We start from the raw sequence: 13942 nt of genomic DNA, 5'->3' as shown, positions 1-13942 counted from the left end.
GTGAAGCGTGGTGCATTGAGGTGGTTTGGACATGTGATGAGAATGGGGGAGAATGAATTCGTGAAGAGAGTATATGAGGGAAGGATTGAGGGAGGGTGTGTCAGGGGAAGACCATCTGTGAAGTGGATCAATAGGGTGAGTGAGTATTGGAGCGAGAGTTGGAAGTAGCAGGATTGAATGTGCTGAGAGGGAGTGCCAGAACAGGGAGAGATGGAGACACTTCTGCCTTGGCCACCCCCTGGAGGGAAGTTCCCGCGAGAGTAGGGCGTCGGAGATATGGATAGATAGATAGATACATTTCTGCTATGAGTGACAGTAACATCTAAACCTAAGAACAGTGGTGTTCTCCAGGGTTCTCTTCCATCTCCAACTCTTGCTATTGTTCATCAACAATGTTTTCCAAAACAAATTGTTCTATTAACTCTTACACCAATGACAGCTCTGCATTACAACATACATGTATATAACAAAAGACACACAATTACACAACTTAATGCTAGATGCTACAAAATGCCTAGACTCTGATCATGCTTTTATGCTTTTGTAAGTAAGTAATCTCTCATGTCCTCCACTCAACTCACCAGCCTCCTGGCTATCTCCACTTTCTCCTTCCACATCCTGAGTCCTCCTCCCAGATCTAATTTATTAATATTTTTTTAAAAGTTATTGGAAATCATCAATGTTCTCCACTCACCTCATTAGTCTCCTTGGCCTTCTCCACCTTCTCCTTCCACATCTTGAGTCCCTCCTCACCAAGCTGGGTCTTCCTCGCCTCTGACCGTGCCTTCTCCTCCTCCTCCAGCCGCGTGGACTCAGCGATGGAGGGCACGCCTCGCACCACCACTGAGTGACCCTCCAGGAAGTACTTACACACCAGATCAGTCCAGTACTGGCAAGACTTCCGCAGCAACACCTCATACCAAGATTTCTTGTTGAGCCGCACATCCAACTGTGAGATTGAAGGAGGTAAGGTGAAATGGTGTGTGTGTATTCAACAAACTTTGATTTACAAGAAATGAGCTATGCTTGTGGAGTCTTGGCTCACTCTAAATCAGTCAAACTTAGCTTTATACTCTTAAAATTTTGGCCTGAACAACATTTTTGTCCAGGCTGTTCCAGTGATCAATGCATCCACTGGGAGACCTGTATCTCTTGACATCTTTTAAACATCTCGTCTGTTAACATTCCTCTCATGTTCTCTGGCTGCTCCCCATCCCATACAAACTGATCCTCTCTATCAATTCTGTCTACTCCCTGCATCACCCTGAACACTGCTATCATGTCACCCTCCTCTCTTTTCCTTTTAAGGATGGAAGCCACAACCTCTCCAGTCTTTATTGGTATATTGAGTTTTCCAACTTTGAACCAACATGGTTGCTTCCCTTTGAATTCTTTCAATTTTGTTTTTTATGTTTCTTTTCAAGTGGGGACCATACTAGTATGATGCTGCTGCTGCATCCTTATCTAGGATGGTTCAGAGGCACTGTCAATTTCTTCTCTTCATCCATTCAGTGAGTGAATTGGTGAAATACCACTCTTATGATTGTCAACAACTTTTGAGTCTCTCCAACAATCTTGTTGATGTGTTTTATGGGTGACAAGTCATATGAAGTCATTCTGGACTAGCACACTCAGGTCCTTTTCCTTCATTGCCATTTTGATTTTTTTTATTTCCCACTGACTGTCTTTTAGTATACTGTTACTCATTTCCAATAACTTGCATTTTTTTCATTAAATTTATTTCCCACACCGCTCATAAATCCTATAAAGATTTTCTTGCAGCCTTTTACATTCCTCTTAAGCTTTTGTTTCCTTCATGATCTTCACATCATCTGCACACAGGCTTGCATAACTGCTTGTTCCTTCACAATGTCATTGACATAAATCAGAAACATTATGAGTGCCAGCACCAAGCCATGTAGAACTCCACTTGCAGCTTCCCTCCACCTTGGCATGCTGTCCTTTATCATGGTTCTAATCTTTTAGTCTCTCAGGAAGTCTCTCGTACCTTCTAGAAAGCTGCTCTTTAGTCCTCCTATACGCTCCAACTTCCACATTAGTTGTCAAGGTGGCATTTTGTTGAAGTCTTCCTCCAGGTCTAATCACACAATGAATTTACCCAACTGTCTCTCTCTTATAATGCATTAATTGCCATTGAGTAAAAAAATCAACCAGTTGATGCCACATGAATTTTCACTTCTGAAACCAAATTGGCCTTCTTTAATGTACCAACCTTGTATTCACAGCTGTTTGGCACTCTGATGGAAACCTAAAGATTATTGGACTGGACTGAGCTCCAAACGTTACAAGATCTTAACCCGGTAGCAGTGACAGGCCAAATTTGTGGGTTTACTGTGTACCAGCGACGGGCCAAATTTGTGGGTTTACCGTGTACCAGCGACGGGCCAAATTTTTGCCATGATATAAACCCCCCAAAACAGATGATGCATAAACTGATCACAAATGCACTGATATATATTATGAAATGGCTTGTGTGTGATGATTTTTCTCATTTTCCTTGCTAAGAGGGGCCTTTAAGAAACATGATCCCTGCAGCTACCAGGTTAAAGACATCCCTGGGCTCCACAATTATGAAAAAGTAAAAGCATTGCACTTCCAAAATATCAGGAAGAAGAAAAAGGCAAAAAAATGAAAGAGGAAAAAAAATGAACAGGTACAACTGCAACAATTTAAAAAAATAAAAATGAAAGTCAAATCAAATCAAATAAAAATAAATAAATAAAGGAAAGGACAACACCTCCACTGTTAAGACTCACATTTTCACAGGTCTTGCCATAGAGCGCGTCACCAATGGCACTGTTGGCGATGGTGTCGTGAGGGACTGTCTCAAGGCTGCTGTCCTGCAGGAGGATCAGGTTGGAGAGGATGTCTTTCATTGTTGCCATGTCAATGGGCATCTCCCCGGAGCCTATCTTGCCAAGGGTGTCCATCAGGAGGGGACTCACACTGTTCACTTTCTCCTTTGGAACACCGTTGAATACAAAGTAACATGCGGACACAGAGTTTTCAAAGCAGCTGTGGTGGACCTGTGAAAGGGAATATAAATAGTACTTGCTGATTAACTGTGGTAAAACTTAACCCAACCTAACCTAAAGAACAATAACACTAAAAAAAAAGAAGTTTTGGGGAGGTGTGGTGAATCAGTGTATGGGGAAAATCAATGGAGCTCTCTGTGGCTATGTGGAAGGAGGCACCCTATCAACAGTGTGGAAGGAGTCACCCCATCAACAGTATTAACCCGGTAGCAGCGACGGGACAAATTTGTGGCTTTACCGTGTAGCAGCGACAGGCCAAATTTGTGCCATGATATAAACCCCCAAAAACAGATGATACATAAACTGATCACAAATGCTTTGATATATATTATGAAATGGTTTGTGTGAGGGGTGATTTTTTTATCATTTTTCTCGCTAGGAGGGACCATTAAGAAACATGATCCCCGCTGCTGCCGGGTTAACCTAATCTAACATGAACACTGGAGTTTCAAAGCATATGTGGTAGATCTGTGGAAAGGAACAAACCAACTAACCTATCTTACCCTAACCTGCCCCTAACAACCAACGGGTATGAGTTTTTGGAGCTACTGTGATGGCCCTGAGGAAGAGGAATATAAATAGAATTCCCTGTGGTTACCTGGCAGACTGTTGTGGTCCTCTTAACCCACAAAGCGTCAGCAAATATGACACCTTGTGGCTAGGCCTGTGCTGGCCACATTTTGGATTTTTTTTTCTTGGTGAAACCAGTCTTAAATGATGTGAAAGGAATGTAAATGACGGTCATTGTGCCCAGAACTGACTGGAAGGGGTATTATGGCACACAAGATATTCCGTGCTAGAGTTGGAGGCTTAGCAAAACCTTATTGTATATATTTTTTTCACTCCCTCTTTTTCTCACACTTGGACCAATGAGTTGGGGACGTGCATAACATTGTTACGGTGTTGAGAGGAAAATAACATGTCATATTTTAGCTTCAAGAAATTATAGTCACGAACAAAGCCCTTTCCCGTGTGATTGTATTTGCGTAATTGTTTTATTCATCTTCTGCAGCTGTCTGGGTGGAGAATGTGTATGAAGAAGAATGAAAAACTGATGAAGTGGTGGATAGGAGGCGAAAAGAGGGAGTAAGGGTGTTGATAGAAGGAGGGGAAAGAAAGGGAGAAGGGAAGAAAGGTTTAAAGATTGTGTACATAAACACAGACGGTCTTGTATCACAGAAAATTGAACTAACTGATTATTTGAGAGAGAGAGAGAGAGAGAGAGAGAGAGAGAGAGAGAGAGAGAGAGAGAGAGAGAGAGAGAGAGAGAGAGAGAGAGAGAGAGAGAGAGGCCTATCATAATTCATATCGTACAAGGTTTCACAACCACAACACAACACGCACCAAAAAACACTAGAAATGTGGAGAGTAAGTAATGGAAATTAGAATGTGTTTTTATTAGCGGGGTCAAAGTGCCATTAGGAAGCTACCACAAAAATAATGGAGCAGAAACCGCTACAAATTTGAAAACTAATAAAAGGAAAAAAGACGATATTTATGTTAGCAGGGTCAAGGAGGCAGCATATACATAACATAGCATATAAATAACTCATATATTGGCTAAAGCGAGCCAGGACGCAGTATGCGCGTCTTCGGATATGGTACGGGGCACGCAAGGATGCAGTATATGCGTCCTCGTGTTGAAGGGGTTAAAGAAAGAGCAGAGAAAAAAATGAAAAGAGAATAAATAATCATAAAACAAAGAGAAGGAACAATAATTACATCAGTGTATCTAAAGTAAACAGCAGACTTACACTACTTGCCAAGGGGTCATCCACCTCCACAAATATCTTGGGCAGCGGAGAAACGGAGGAGTGGGTGAGGTACTCCATCAGGACGGACATACTCATTAGTCTGTGGTGGAGGAGTGGTGGATCAGAGTGGTGGTGGTGGTGAAGAGAGATGATTGCTTTTGTGGTGTAGTAAGTGTTTTTGGTGGAGGTTGAAATATGGGCAAGAAATGCTGGTGGGTTCAAAACAAAACACAAAACAAAACAAAACATAAAAAAAAAAAGTGCCAGCCAGCCAACAGTCTTATCTTATTTTTCTCCCATTCTACTAGCATAATGTAGACTCCTCTTGAATTCTAAACTCATTGCCACAGAAGCTACCTAACAGCAAAAAATCTGTTTTTCCTATGCAATTTTTACACTTATCTATTCTAACTTCCTGCTATCACTGAAAACATAATTTTGGAAGTCTTTTATGGTGAGATCTTACTATGCACATTCCATCATGTGTTATGTTGATATGGGCTACAAACAGAGATGCAACCATTACACTTCCCTCCTTTCCCAGACCCTCTCCACACACACACACTCACTCTGTGATCTCATTAACAGCAGATGGTCCCCTCCAGGATGCCAACACCATGCCTGTGTCCTCAGTGTCACTGGGGTACAGGACCAACTCATCCACTGAGGCTTGGAGGGGTGGCACTGGGCTCTGCCAAGGCCGGGTGAAGGGACCACGGTCACCCTGGGGGAAGGGGGAAAGATGGGTAAGTATGTGTGTGTGTGTGCCACCATTAGCATTGCCCATTCCTTTCCTCATACTCATTTGACTACAAATGGGACGAGTTCTCTGCCCAACCTACCTTTGACATGATCTTCTGCTCGATGGGTTCCAGTGCCTCAAACACCTGCTCTGCCCCCACCATGCCTGTGATGATGACATGGAGGTTCTCCGGCCGATAGAATTCATGGTGGTACTTACGGATCTGTGGGGCAAAGAAAGATATTTTTGTTGTTGCTTTGGTTTATGTTGGAAGGAGTGAATGGAAAACAAAGGAATTGGAGAGATGTATCTTACTGTTTATATTTGAACTGGAAAAATCAGTGATTTGTTATATTTTGCAGAGGATATAAAAATGAGTGAAAGGTAAAGAAATGGTTAAAAATGCTACATACTTTGGTTTGCAAAGGACAGAGAGGAATGTACAAATATGTGACTGAATTCTTGTCATTTTGATTGAATAAAGAAGGAAGGAGAGTGTAAAACAAAGGAATGAGAAAAAACAAGAGTAAGGCAAATGTAAAGGAACAAACTGAACTATCTTATTGTTGATTGTAAAAAAAATTGAGTGGGATGTTAGTGAAATGAGTAAAAGTGGTAATTCTAAAGAGTGGCAAAGTTGAAGAGTGAGTGGATGTTCTTGTTTTGATCCACGAAGTGAAAAGGGAGAGTAGAGTCTAGAGATAAGAAGTAAGGTAAAGTTGGGGGCATATGCTATAGCTGCATCTATGGGAACTGAGAATAAATCCTTTTTTTCTTTATTTTTTGGGGTGTGTGTGTGTGAAAGAGAGGAATATGAAAAAAATATATCTGTCTTCTTTTTGCCTTGGTTCACATACACAAAGAAGCAGAATATCAAGGAATATATACATGACCTTGTTTTGGCTGGTGAAAATAAATGAAGTTGCTGGGAGATATCAAGCGACAAGGGAAAAAGAATGAGGATAATGATGGAGGACTAGGCTACAACTGTATATAGACACCTCTTACTCACTAAAAAAAATATCCTGCAACATTGAGAGGAACAGTGCAACAAGTCTTAGAAGTGTCAGAAACAGAGAAAGGATTAGCACTGGACCGAGCAAAATGGAGGAGGATCATTGCAAAAATCCTACCCCAAGAATGGGAGAAGATGGACTATAAATGAAGAAGCATAATAACATCCTGCAACATTACCTTACCATATAAATACACCAAAGAACAAGCCAGCACTCACCTTCTCATTGGTCGTGCTCTCCCTCAGGTTTTTCATGATACCGCCAGTCTCTGAGCGGTACCCACTGCCGGGCGGGTACATGGCTCTCAGCATGGCCCTCAGACACAGGTCGCTGTCGGTGTTCTCGCGGCCCTGCATCTCAGAGTACACCACCCCAGCATCTTCCCCCTCCCCGGTGATGTGGTAGACCTCAGTGACGAAGGCAGAGTCCTGTGCGGTGGAGATGAAGATGGGGTGAGCGTGAGTGTTAAGGTGAAGAGGATGGGGTCTTTAGAGGATGTATTTGAGTAAAGTAGGAGATACTGTGTGTGTGTACAGGGGGATGTTCTGTGTATGAATATGTGTATGTGTGTGTGCGCAAGTCGGGGGAGGGAGTGTGTGCGTGCCTGGCTGCATGTGTGTGTGTACTATTTACAGGAGAGAGGAAGAAGAGGGAGGGGAGAGTGAGTATTTTTGAGAGTAGGGGAGAGAGGGGCAAGGAGGAAGAGTTAAGCGATTCACTATTTGTATGTGTCTAATTTAGTTCCTCTACTGTGTTTTTTTATATCTTGTTTATTATTTCAGTTTTCCTTTCTTTTCTTTTCTTTTGCTATCAATATCACATGCTTGGAAAACAGGGCACATTGTTCTGAGGGCATTAAAATACATACTCCTATTACTATTATTATTATCATTATTGTATTTCTTTCAATCTATTAGTCATTCTTCTTCATCATCATCAACATTGCATCCATCAGTCATCCTCTTCCTCATCATCAATAACATCATCTCACTCATTATTATCCCCATCATTATCAGACAACATCATCCAACTTCTCCATCATCACCATTACCCAACATCATTATCACTATCTTTAACCATCATCATCATCATCTGTTTAATGTCAGGTTTTCCCACACTCTCTTATGAGGTTAGACAGTCAATGATACACTTCCAACTATTTCTGTCCCTTGCCTCAGCTTCTCCAATGCCCAAAGCTGCCAAATCCTCCTTAACACACTGCCTCCATGTCTCTAGAATAGCTGACATCGCAACCACCATCACCACACTCACCGTCAACGTGGGGTACAGGAGGTGGTCAAGGTAGATGGGCAGGAGGTTGAGGAAGCCTTCACTGCCTGCTGTCTGTACCGTGTAGGCCGTGTGGTCTGTGTCTGTAGGGGTAGAGGAGGAGAGCACATGAGGAGGAGAGCTGACTGAATAAAAAGCTAATGGATCAACTGACTTACTACTACTTATTATTTACTACTTACTCACTATTACGTACTTACCTACTTACTTACTGGTACTTATTAACTGTCTGATCTGCTGACTGACTGCCTTATGAATTCATTTAACAACTGGCTGACAAAACTAACAAGCCAACACAGTAAGCAAATGATTGACTGACCAACTGTTCAACTAAATGCTTGCCAAACTGACACACTTGACAGATCACTAAACAACTGATTGACGAATGAACTAATTGACATGATCCAATCAAACATGTGAGATTAACCATATGAGTGACTGAATGACTGATTACACAACCAACTAACCATACAATTGACTGATTGGTGTAATAATAAACAAATTACAAACTGATTAACTGACGAACTAACCAATCATGTAACCAAGTGACTGACAAACTAACTGACTGACTGATTGATTCACTCACTCACTCACTCACTCACCCGTCCAGGCGTTGGTTCCTGAGGCCAGGCAGCGGTTGGCCAGCAGGTCGAGGATGCCCTTGTAGGGGTAGTCCTCGCTGCCCAGGAAGATGAGATGCTCCAGGGTGTGCGGCAGGCCATCGTCATCGTGAGCCTCCGTTGCTATGTGAAGATGGGAGGGTTACTGGGGTTGTGGTGATAAATGGGGTGTGGGAAGTCGTGATAGCAAGAGTGTAGCGTCAACCATTGTCATTAACCCGGTAGCAGCAAGGATCATGCTTCTTAATGGTCCTAAGCGAGAAAAATGAGAAAAAATCACTCCTCACACAAACCATTTCATAATATATATCAAAGCATTTGTGATCAGATTATGTATCATCTTTTTTGGGGGGTTTATATCATGGCACAAATTTGGCCCATCGCTGCTACATGGTAAAGCCACAAATTTGGCCCGTCACTGCTACCGGGTTAATAGCCTCCATTTTTTTTTTTTTTACAGTGAAGGAAGCAGCTCAAGGGCAATAACAAAAGGGAGGGGAGGGAGGCTACTGTGCAGCTCCTCCTCCGCCTCCCTACCTCTGCAACCATCACCACCACCTTCCTCCTCCTCCAAACACATATTATGTGGGAATTTAGGCGACTTAAGAGTGGCAGGAGGCGGCTGAACAGCATGACAATACCTATGGCTAGAACTAAGGTAAGAGAGTGGGGAGAGGCAGTGTGAGGTGAGGGTGGACAAAAATGACAACACACACTCAGTCAAGGTGGCAACTCATTCGAACCACATGCACAAGATTTTTTGTCAGATTCAAAACTTCCTTGTTACATAAAAATATGTATAAAGGTCCAATACTGTTGTAAGATTCAAATTCGTTAGATATGAACTTGTTAGCTGCGAGATCTTCCTGATTTCAAATTTCCTTCCCTTGTTATTGATTATAAATCACAATTGGGTGGAGTGGATGGAAAATATCACTATGCCTTACTAATGAACATGTATTACAGCAAATTTTTATTCCATTCATTTTGTTTTATTTTTGTTGCATGGTGGAAGTTGTCTGAATTTAAAAATTGCAATTTGCTATATCCCTGTAATTTTTGGCTGACTATATATGGTGTGTGTGTGTGTGTGTGTGTGTGTGTGTGTAATTCACCACAGCCTGATCACAAGTTGGACTCTCAATCACCAGCAAGCACCCTCCCAACAAAAGCAAGCTCATTATAGTTGATCTCTGGGTACTGCCGGGACCTCCACACACCACACATCCCATCTCCCTTGCTCAAGGGGGGGCAGCAACCACTCCTTGTCAGGATAGAAATCCCAGCCTGAGTGGGGGTCCAGCCTCAGCCTGGCAGCCCAGAGCTTTACTGCTGAGCTATGGAGTGTGTGTGTGTGTGTGTGTGTGTGTGTGTGTGTGTGTGTGAGAGTGTGAGAGAGAGAGAGAGAGAGAGAGAGAGAGAGAGAGAGAGAGAGAGAGAGAGAGAGAGAGAGAGAGAGAGAGAGAGAGAGAGAGAGAGAGAGAGAGAGCATGCATAAATATTTGTGCATGTGCATGATTCAGGATGAAAAAATTTAACTTCAGTTTTTCCTTAAATATATTACAGGAATAGGAAATAAATAAGCAGCTGTAATTCATGTGTGTGTGTGTGTGTGTGTGTGTGTGTGTGTGTGTGTGTGTGTGTGTACATACTGTGCATGTGTCAGTCATCCACCCTGTCATTTATTTTTTGCATGATGAAGTCAACAAGGAAAAAGAGCCATAGGAAGCTTTAATGGGGCATGAACCATACCAATGTGTGTGTGTGTGTGTGTGTGTGTGTATTTACCTAGTTGTAGTTTTACAGGGCCTGGGCTTATGCTCGTGTGGTCCCGTCTCCGTATCTGTATTTGTCCAACTTTTCCTTAAAGTCTTGCACACTCTTTGCTGATACTACATCCTCAATAAGTCTTTTCCAAACCTCTATACTTCTTTGCAGGAAGCTATATTTCTTTGTCTCTCAAGCATCTTCCCTTCCTCTTTTTCTTTTTTTTTGAGAGAGAGAGAGAGAGAGAGAGAGAGAGAGAGAGAGAGAGAGAGAGAGAGAGAGAGAGAGAGAGAGAGAGAGAGAGAGAGAGAGAGAGAAAAATGTGTGTGTGTGTGTGTGTGTGTGTGTGTGTGTCAGAGGCAGACAGTGGAAAGGAATAAAACCCATCAACACAGCAACAAGGCAGCACCACCCTACACAGACACGCGACGGACCCACCCAATCACCCTGCACAGGTTGACCAAAAAAGGGAGTGACAAAGTAGGTTAATAACAGGTTGTCTCGAGGTGCCTTGGGTGAGAAGAAGTTGATGGAATGTTAAACAGAAGTGAGGCAACATCAGCTTCCTCTTTATGCTTCGTATTTTACCTGTTTTCTCATCTATTCCAGGAGTGTTTTGTCTGAGATACCAAGGCCACTCCTTTTCTTTATCTAGGTATTGCACATCAGTCGGTATGTAGGTACAGGAGAAATTTATTATTTCATTCAACATGATGGACTGCCATGATTAATGAAGAGGTGTACAGTCCTTAAAAAAAGTTTCAAACACCCATGGTTCATCTGAATAAAATTTGAGCAGAACTTATAGACATGGTGTTGTGTTGGTTAGGTGGATACCAATGGCTTGAGTCTACCCATTGGCACCCACCTAACCAACACAACAACATGTCAATAGCTTTTGCTCAAATTCTATTCAATTGACATGCAGGGGTTTGATACTTTCTTTTTTGCTGGCTGTACATGTGGTATGGATGAGAGCAAAATTTGTAAAATGTGGACTTGTGTTATAGGAACGTAGAATGTGGTCCTGAGAAGAGGGTGTATGACAGTCAAACAGGAGAGGGTGCTGTGGAGAATATTATTGAGATGGCTTGATAGGAAGAGGGAATATTAAATGGAGAAAGGTGGCAGGGTGCGGTCCTAACGTTGCAAAAAGGGTGTATGAAAACATGACACTGGAAACTTTAACCCGGAAGCAGCAGCCCCTGTTAGCCATGCTCATGAAAGGTTAAGTTAGGTTAGATGATGATAATGGGGGAAGATGGGGGGTTAAAGCTCCACCATTAGCTATCCTCACAAAGGGTTAGATTAGGTAAATTATAATAATAGGGGGGGAGGGTGACGGGGGGTGAAGCTCCCCCCGTTAGCTACGCTCACGTAAGGTTAGATTTGGCTAGGTTAGATTACAGTAATGGGGGGTCGAGGGGGGCAAAGCCCACCCCATTAGATACGCTCATGTAAAGTTAGGTTAGGTTAAAATAATAAGGGGGGTCAATGGGGGCAACTGCCCCCCTTATTAAGTTGGGGTATTTTCCCTAAAATTTAGGGATTTCAGGAATTTTCCTAGATTTTAGGGAATTACCTTAATCTTAGGAGGCCCATGTCACTAGATTTCACTTACCCCACCCTAAAACCTCATATTCCCACAGGTCCCAAAGTTTGTTAGGCATAGGTAAAGAAAAAAAAAAGTATATTCTCCTAAACTGCAAATTTTACCCAATTAAATGTTGAAGAGCATGTTGATAACTATCAGAAAAAAATTGTCAACCACCTAAGTGAAGATGTTTTTTCCTATGATATAACACACCCATCTACAGGGTAACTATATAAACTTACCCATATGTTAGTCAATTTACCTCCCCCCCCTGTATTATATTTCTGGCTGCCCCCTGACAATTAGGTTTAATAATAAAGGGATGACATATCATAAGCTTCATAGCAGTGAAGTAGTCATCAACAAAGGGCTCTTCTATTCTGTCCAGCATGATGTCATGACCTATGTTTTTGGTAACCTTCTCCTTCCTTCCATTCTTACAAGTCTGGGGTACAAAGATATGACACACAAGTTTCCCCACACTGTAGCCGTTAACGAGGGGCACTTCTATCCTGGCCAGCATGTGAAGGCCTATCCTATAATCCTTTTTCCTTCCAACCTTACGAGTATAGGATTAGGTTGGGTTAGGTTAGGTTAGGTTAAGGCTTACCATTTTTCCTTCCTGTTCCTTACAAGGGGTACAAAGAGAAGACATAAAAGCTTACCCTTTATCCTTAATTACTATCCTTACTTATATTTTCCTGTATCCTTACCTACTATCCTTAACCCCTATCCTTCCTACTATCCTTACCCATCCTTGCCCCCTATCCCTACTATCCTTGCCCATCCTTACCCCCTATCCCTACTATCCTTGCCCCCTATCCCAACACTACGTGAAGGCCTAACCCTAATCCCTACAGGTGTACAAAGAGATGCCATACAAGCTTACCCACAGTGAAGTAGCCATTGACGAGCGGCCCTTCTATCCTGGCCAGCACGATGTGGAGGCCCGTCCTTTTGCTCCTGTACTTGGCCACGGGCACGGATCCGCTCGCCCGCAGCTCGCACACGTACTCATAGTTATCGGCCAGGGATTTGGTGGAGTTCCCCTGACGCTGGGGCTGGTTGGGGGCCGCCATCACTGCTGAGGGGAGGACGGAGAGGTGACTGGGGGAACTGAGGTGGTGGTGCTGGGGAGGGCGAGGAAGGGAATGTGGGGAGACAGGGAGGACAGAGTGATGAAAACTTGACTTTCTTTAGGGTTTTACATCAACAGGGACAAGGACGAAGAGGTGACCGGGGAAACTGTGGTGGACTGGGGGAACTGTGGTGGTGGTGCTGGGGAGGGAGAGGAAGGGAATGTGGGGAGACAGGGAGGACAGAGTGATGAAAACTTGACTTTCTTTAGGGTTTTACATCAACAGGGACAATGACGCAGAGGTGACCGGGGGTGACTGTACGTGGTGGACTGGGGGAACTGTGGTGGTGGTGCTGGGGAGGGCGAGGAAGGGAATGTGGGGAGACAGGGAGGACAAAGTGATGAAAACTTGACTTTCTATAGGGTTTTACATCAACAGGGACAATGACGTAGAGGTGACCGGGGAAACTGTGGTGGACTGGGGGAACTGTGGTGGTGGTGCTGGGGAGAGGAAGGGAATGTGGGGAGACAGGGAGGACAGAGTGATGAAAACTTGACTTTCTTTAGGGTTTTACATCAACAGGGACAATGACGTAGAGGTGACCGGGGGTGACTGTACGTGGTGGACTGGGGGAACTGAGGTGGTGGTGCTGGGGAGGGAGAGGAAGGGAATGTGGGGAGACAGGGAGGACAGAGTGATGAAAACTTGACTTTCTTTAGGGTTTTACATCAACAGGGACAATGACGTAGGGGTGACCGGGGGTGACTGTACGTGGTGGACTGGGGGAACTGTGGTGGACTGGTGGTGGTGCTGGGGAGGGCGAGGAAGGGAATGTGGGGAGACAGGGAGGACAGAGTGATGAAAACTTGACTTTCTTTAGGGTTTTACATCAACAGGGACAAGAAGGACGTAGAGGTGATCGGAGTAACTGTGGTGGACTGGGGACTGGGGGGGGGGAACTGAGGTGGTGGTGCTGGGGAGACAGGGAGGACAGAGTGATGAAAACTTGACTTTCTTTAGGGTT

General features: G+C 43.6%; 1 protein-coding gene across 4 annotated transcripts in view; it reads right to left on the bottom strand.

Annotated features, from left to right (window-relative positions):
• Positions 1–13942, bottom strand: part of LOC126985867 (uncharacterized protein C05D11.1-like) — a 50874-nt gene that overhangs the window by 15424 nt on the left and 21508 nt on the right. For 3 of the 4 annotated variants that reach the window (XM_050841349.1, XM_050841352.1, XM_050841350.1), the window contains 9 exons: positions 12729–12923; positions 8461–8601; positions 7841–7941; positions 6787–6996; positions 5653–5775; positions 5380–5534; positions 4811–4910; positions 2778–3047; positions 695–949 (listed from right to left, as the gene is read on the bottom strand). In XM_050841349.1, coding sequence (XP_050697306.1) covers positions 695–949; positions 2778–3047; positions 4811–4910; positions 5380–5534; positions 5653–5775; positions 6787–6996; positions 7841–7941; positions 8461–8601; positions 12729–12923 — 1550 coding nt within the window. The remainder of the gene's footprint in view (positions 1–694; positions 950–2777; positions 3048–4810; positions 4911–5379; positions 5535–5652; positions 5776–6786; positions 6997–7840; positions 7942–8460; positions 8602–12728; positions 12924–13942) is intronic. The other variant, XM_050841351.1, reaches the window with a different exon arrangement.

This window comes from Eriocheir sinensis, chromosome 60, assembly GCF_024679095.1.
Source record: "Eriocheir sinensis breed Jianghai 21 chromosome 60, ASM2467909v1, whole genome shotgun sequence".
Lineage (NCBI taxonomy): Eukaryota > Metazoa > Arthropoda > Malacostraca > Decapoda > Varunidae > Eriocheir > Eriocheir sinensis.
The sequence above is the reverse complement of the archived record's forward strand: the minus strand, read 5'-3'. Positions and strand labels throughout refer to the sequence as shown.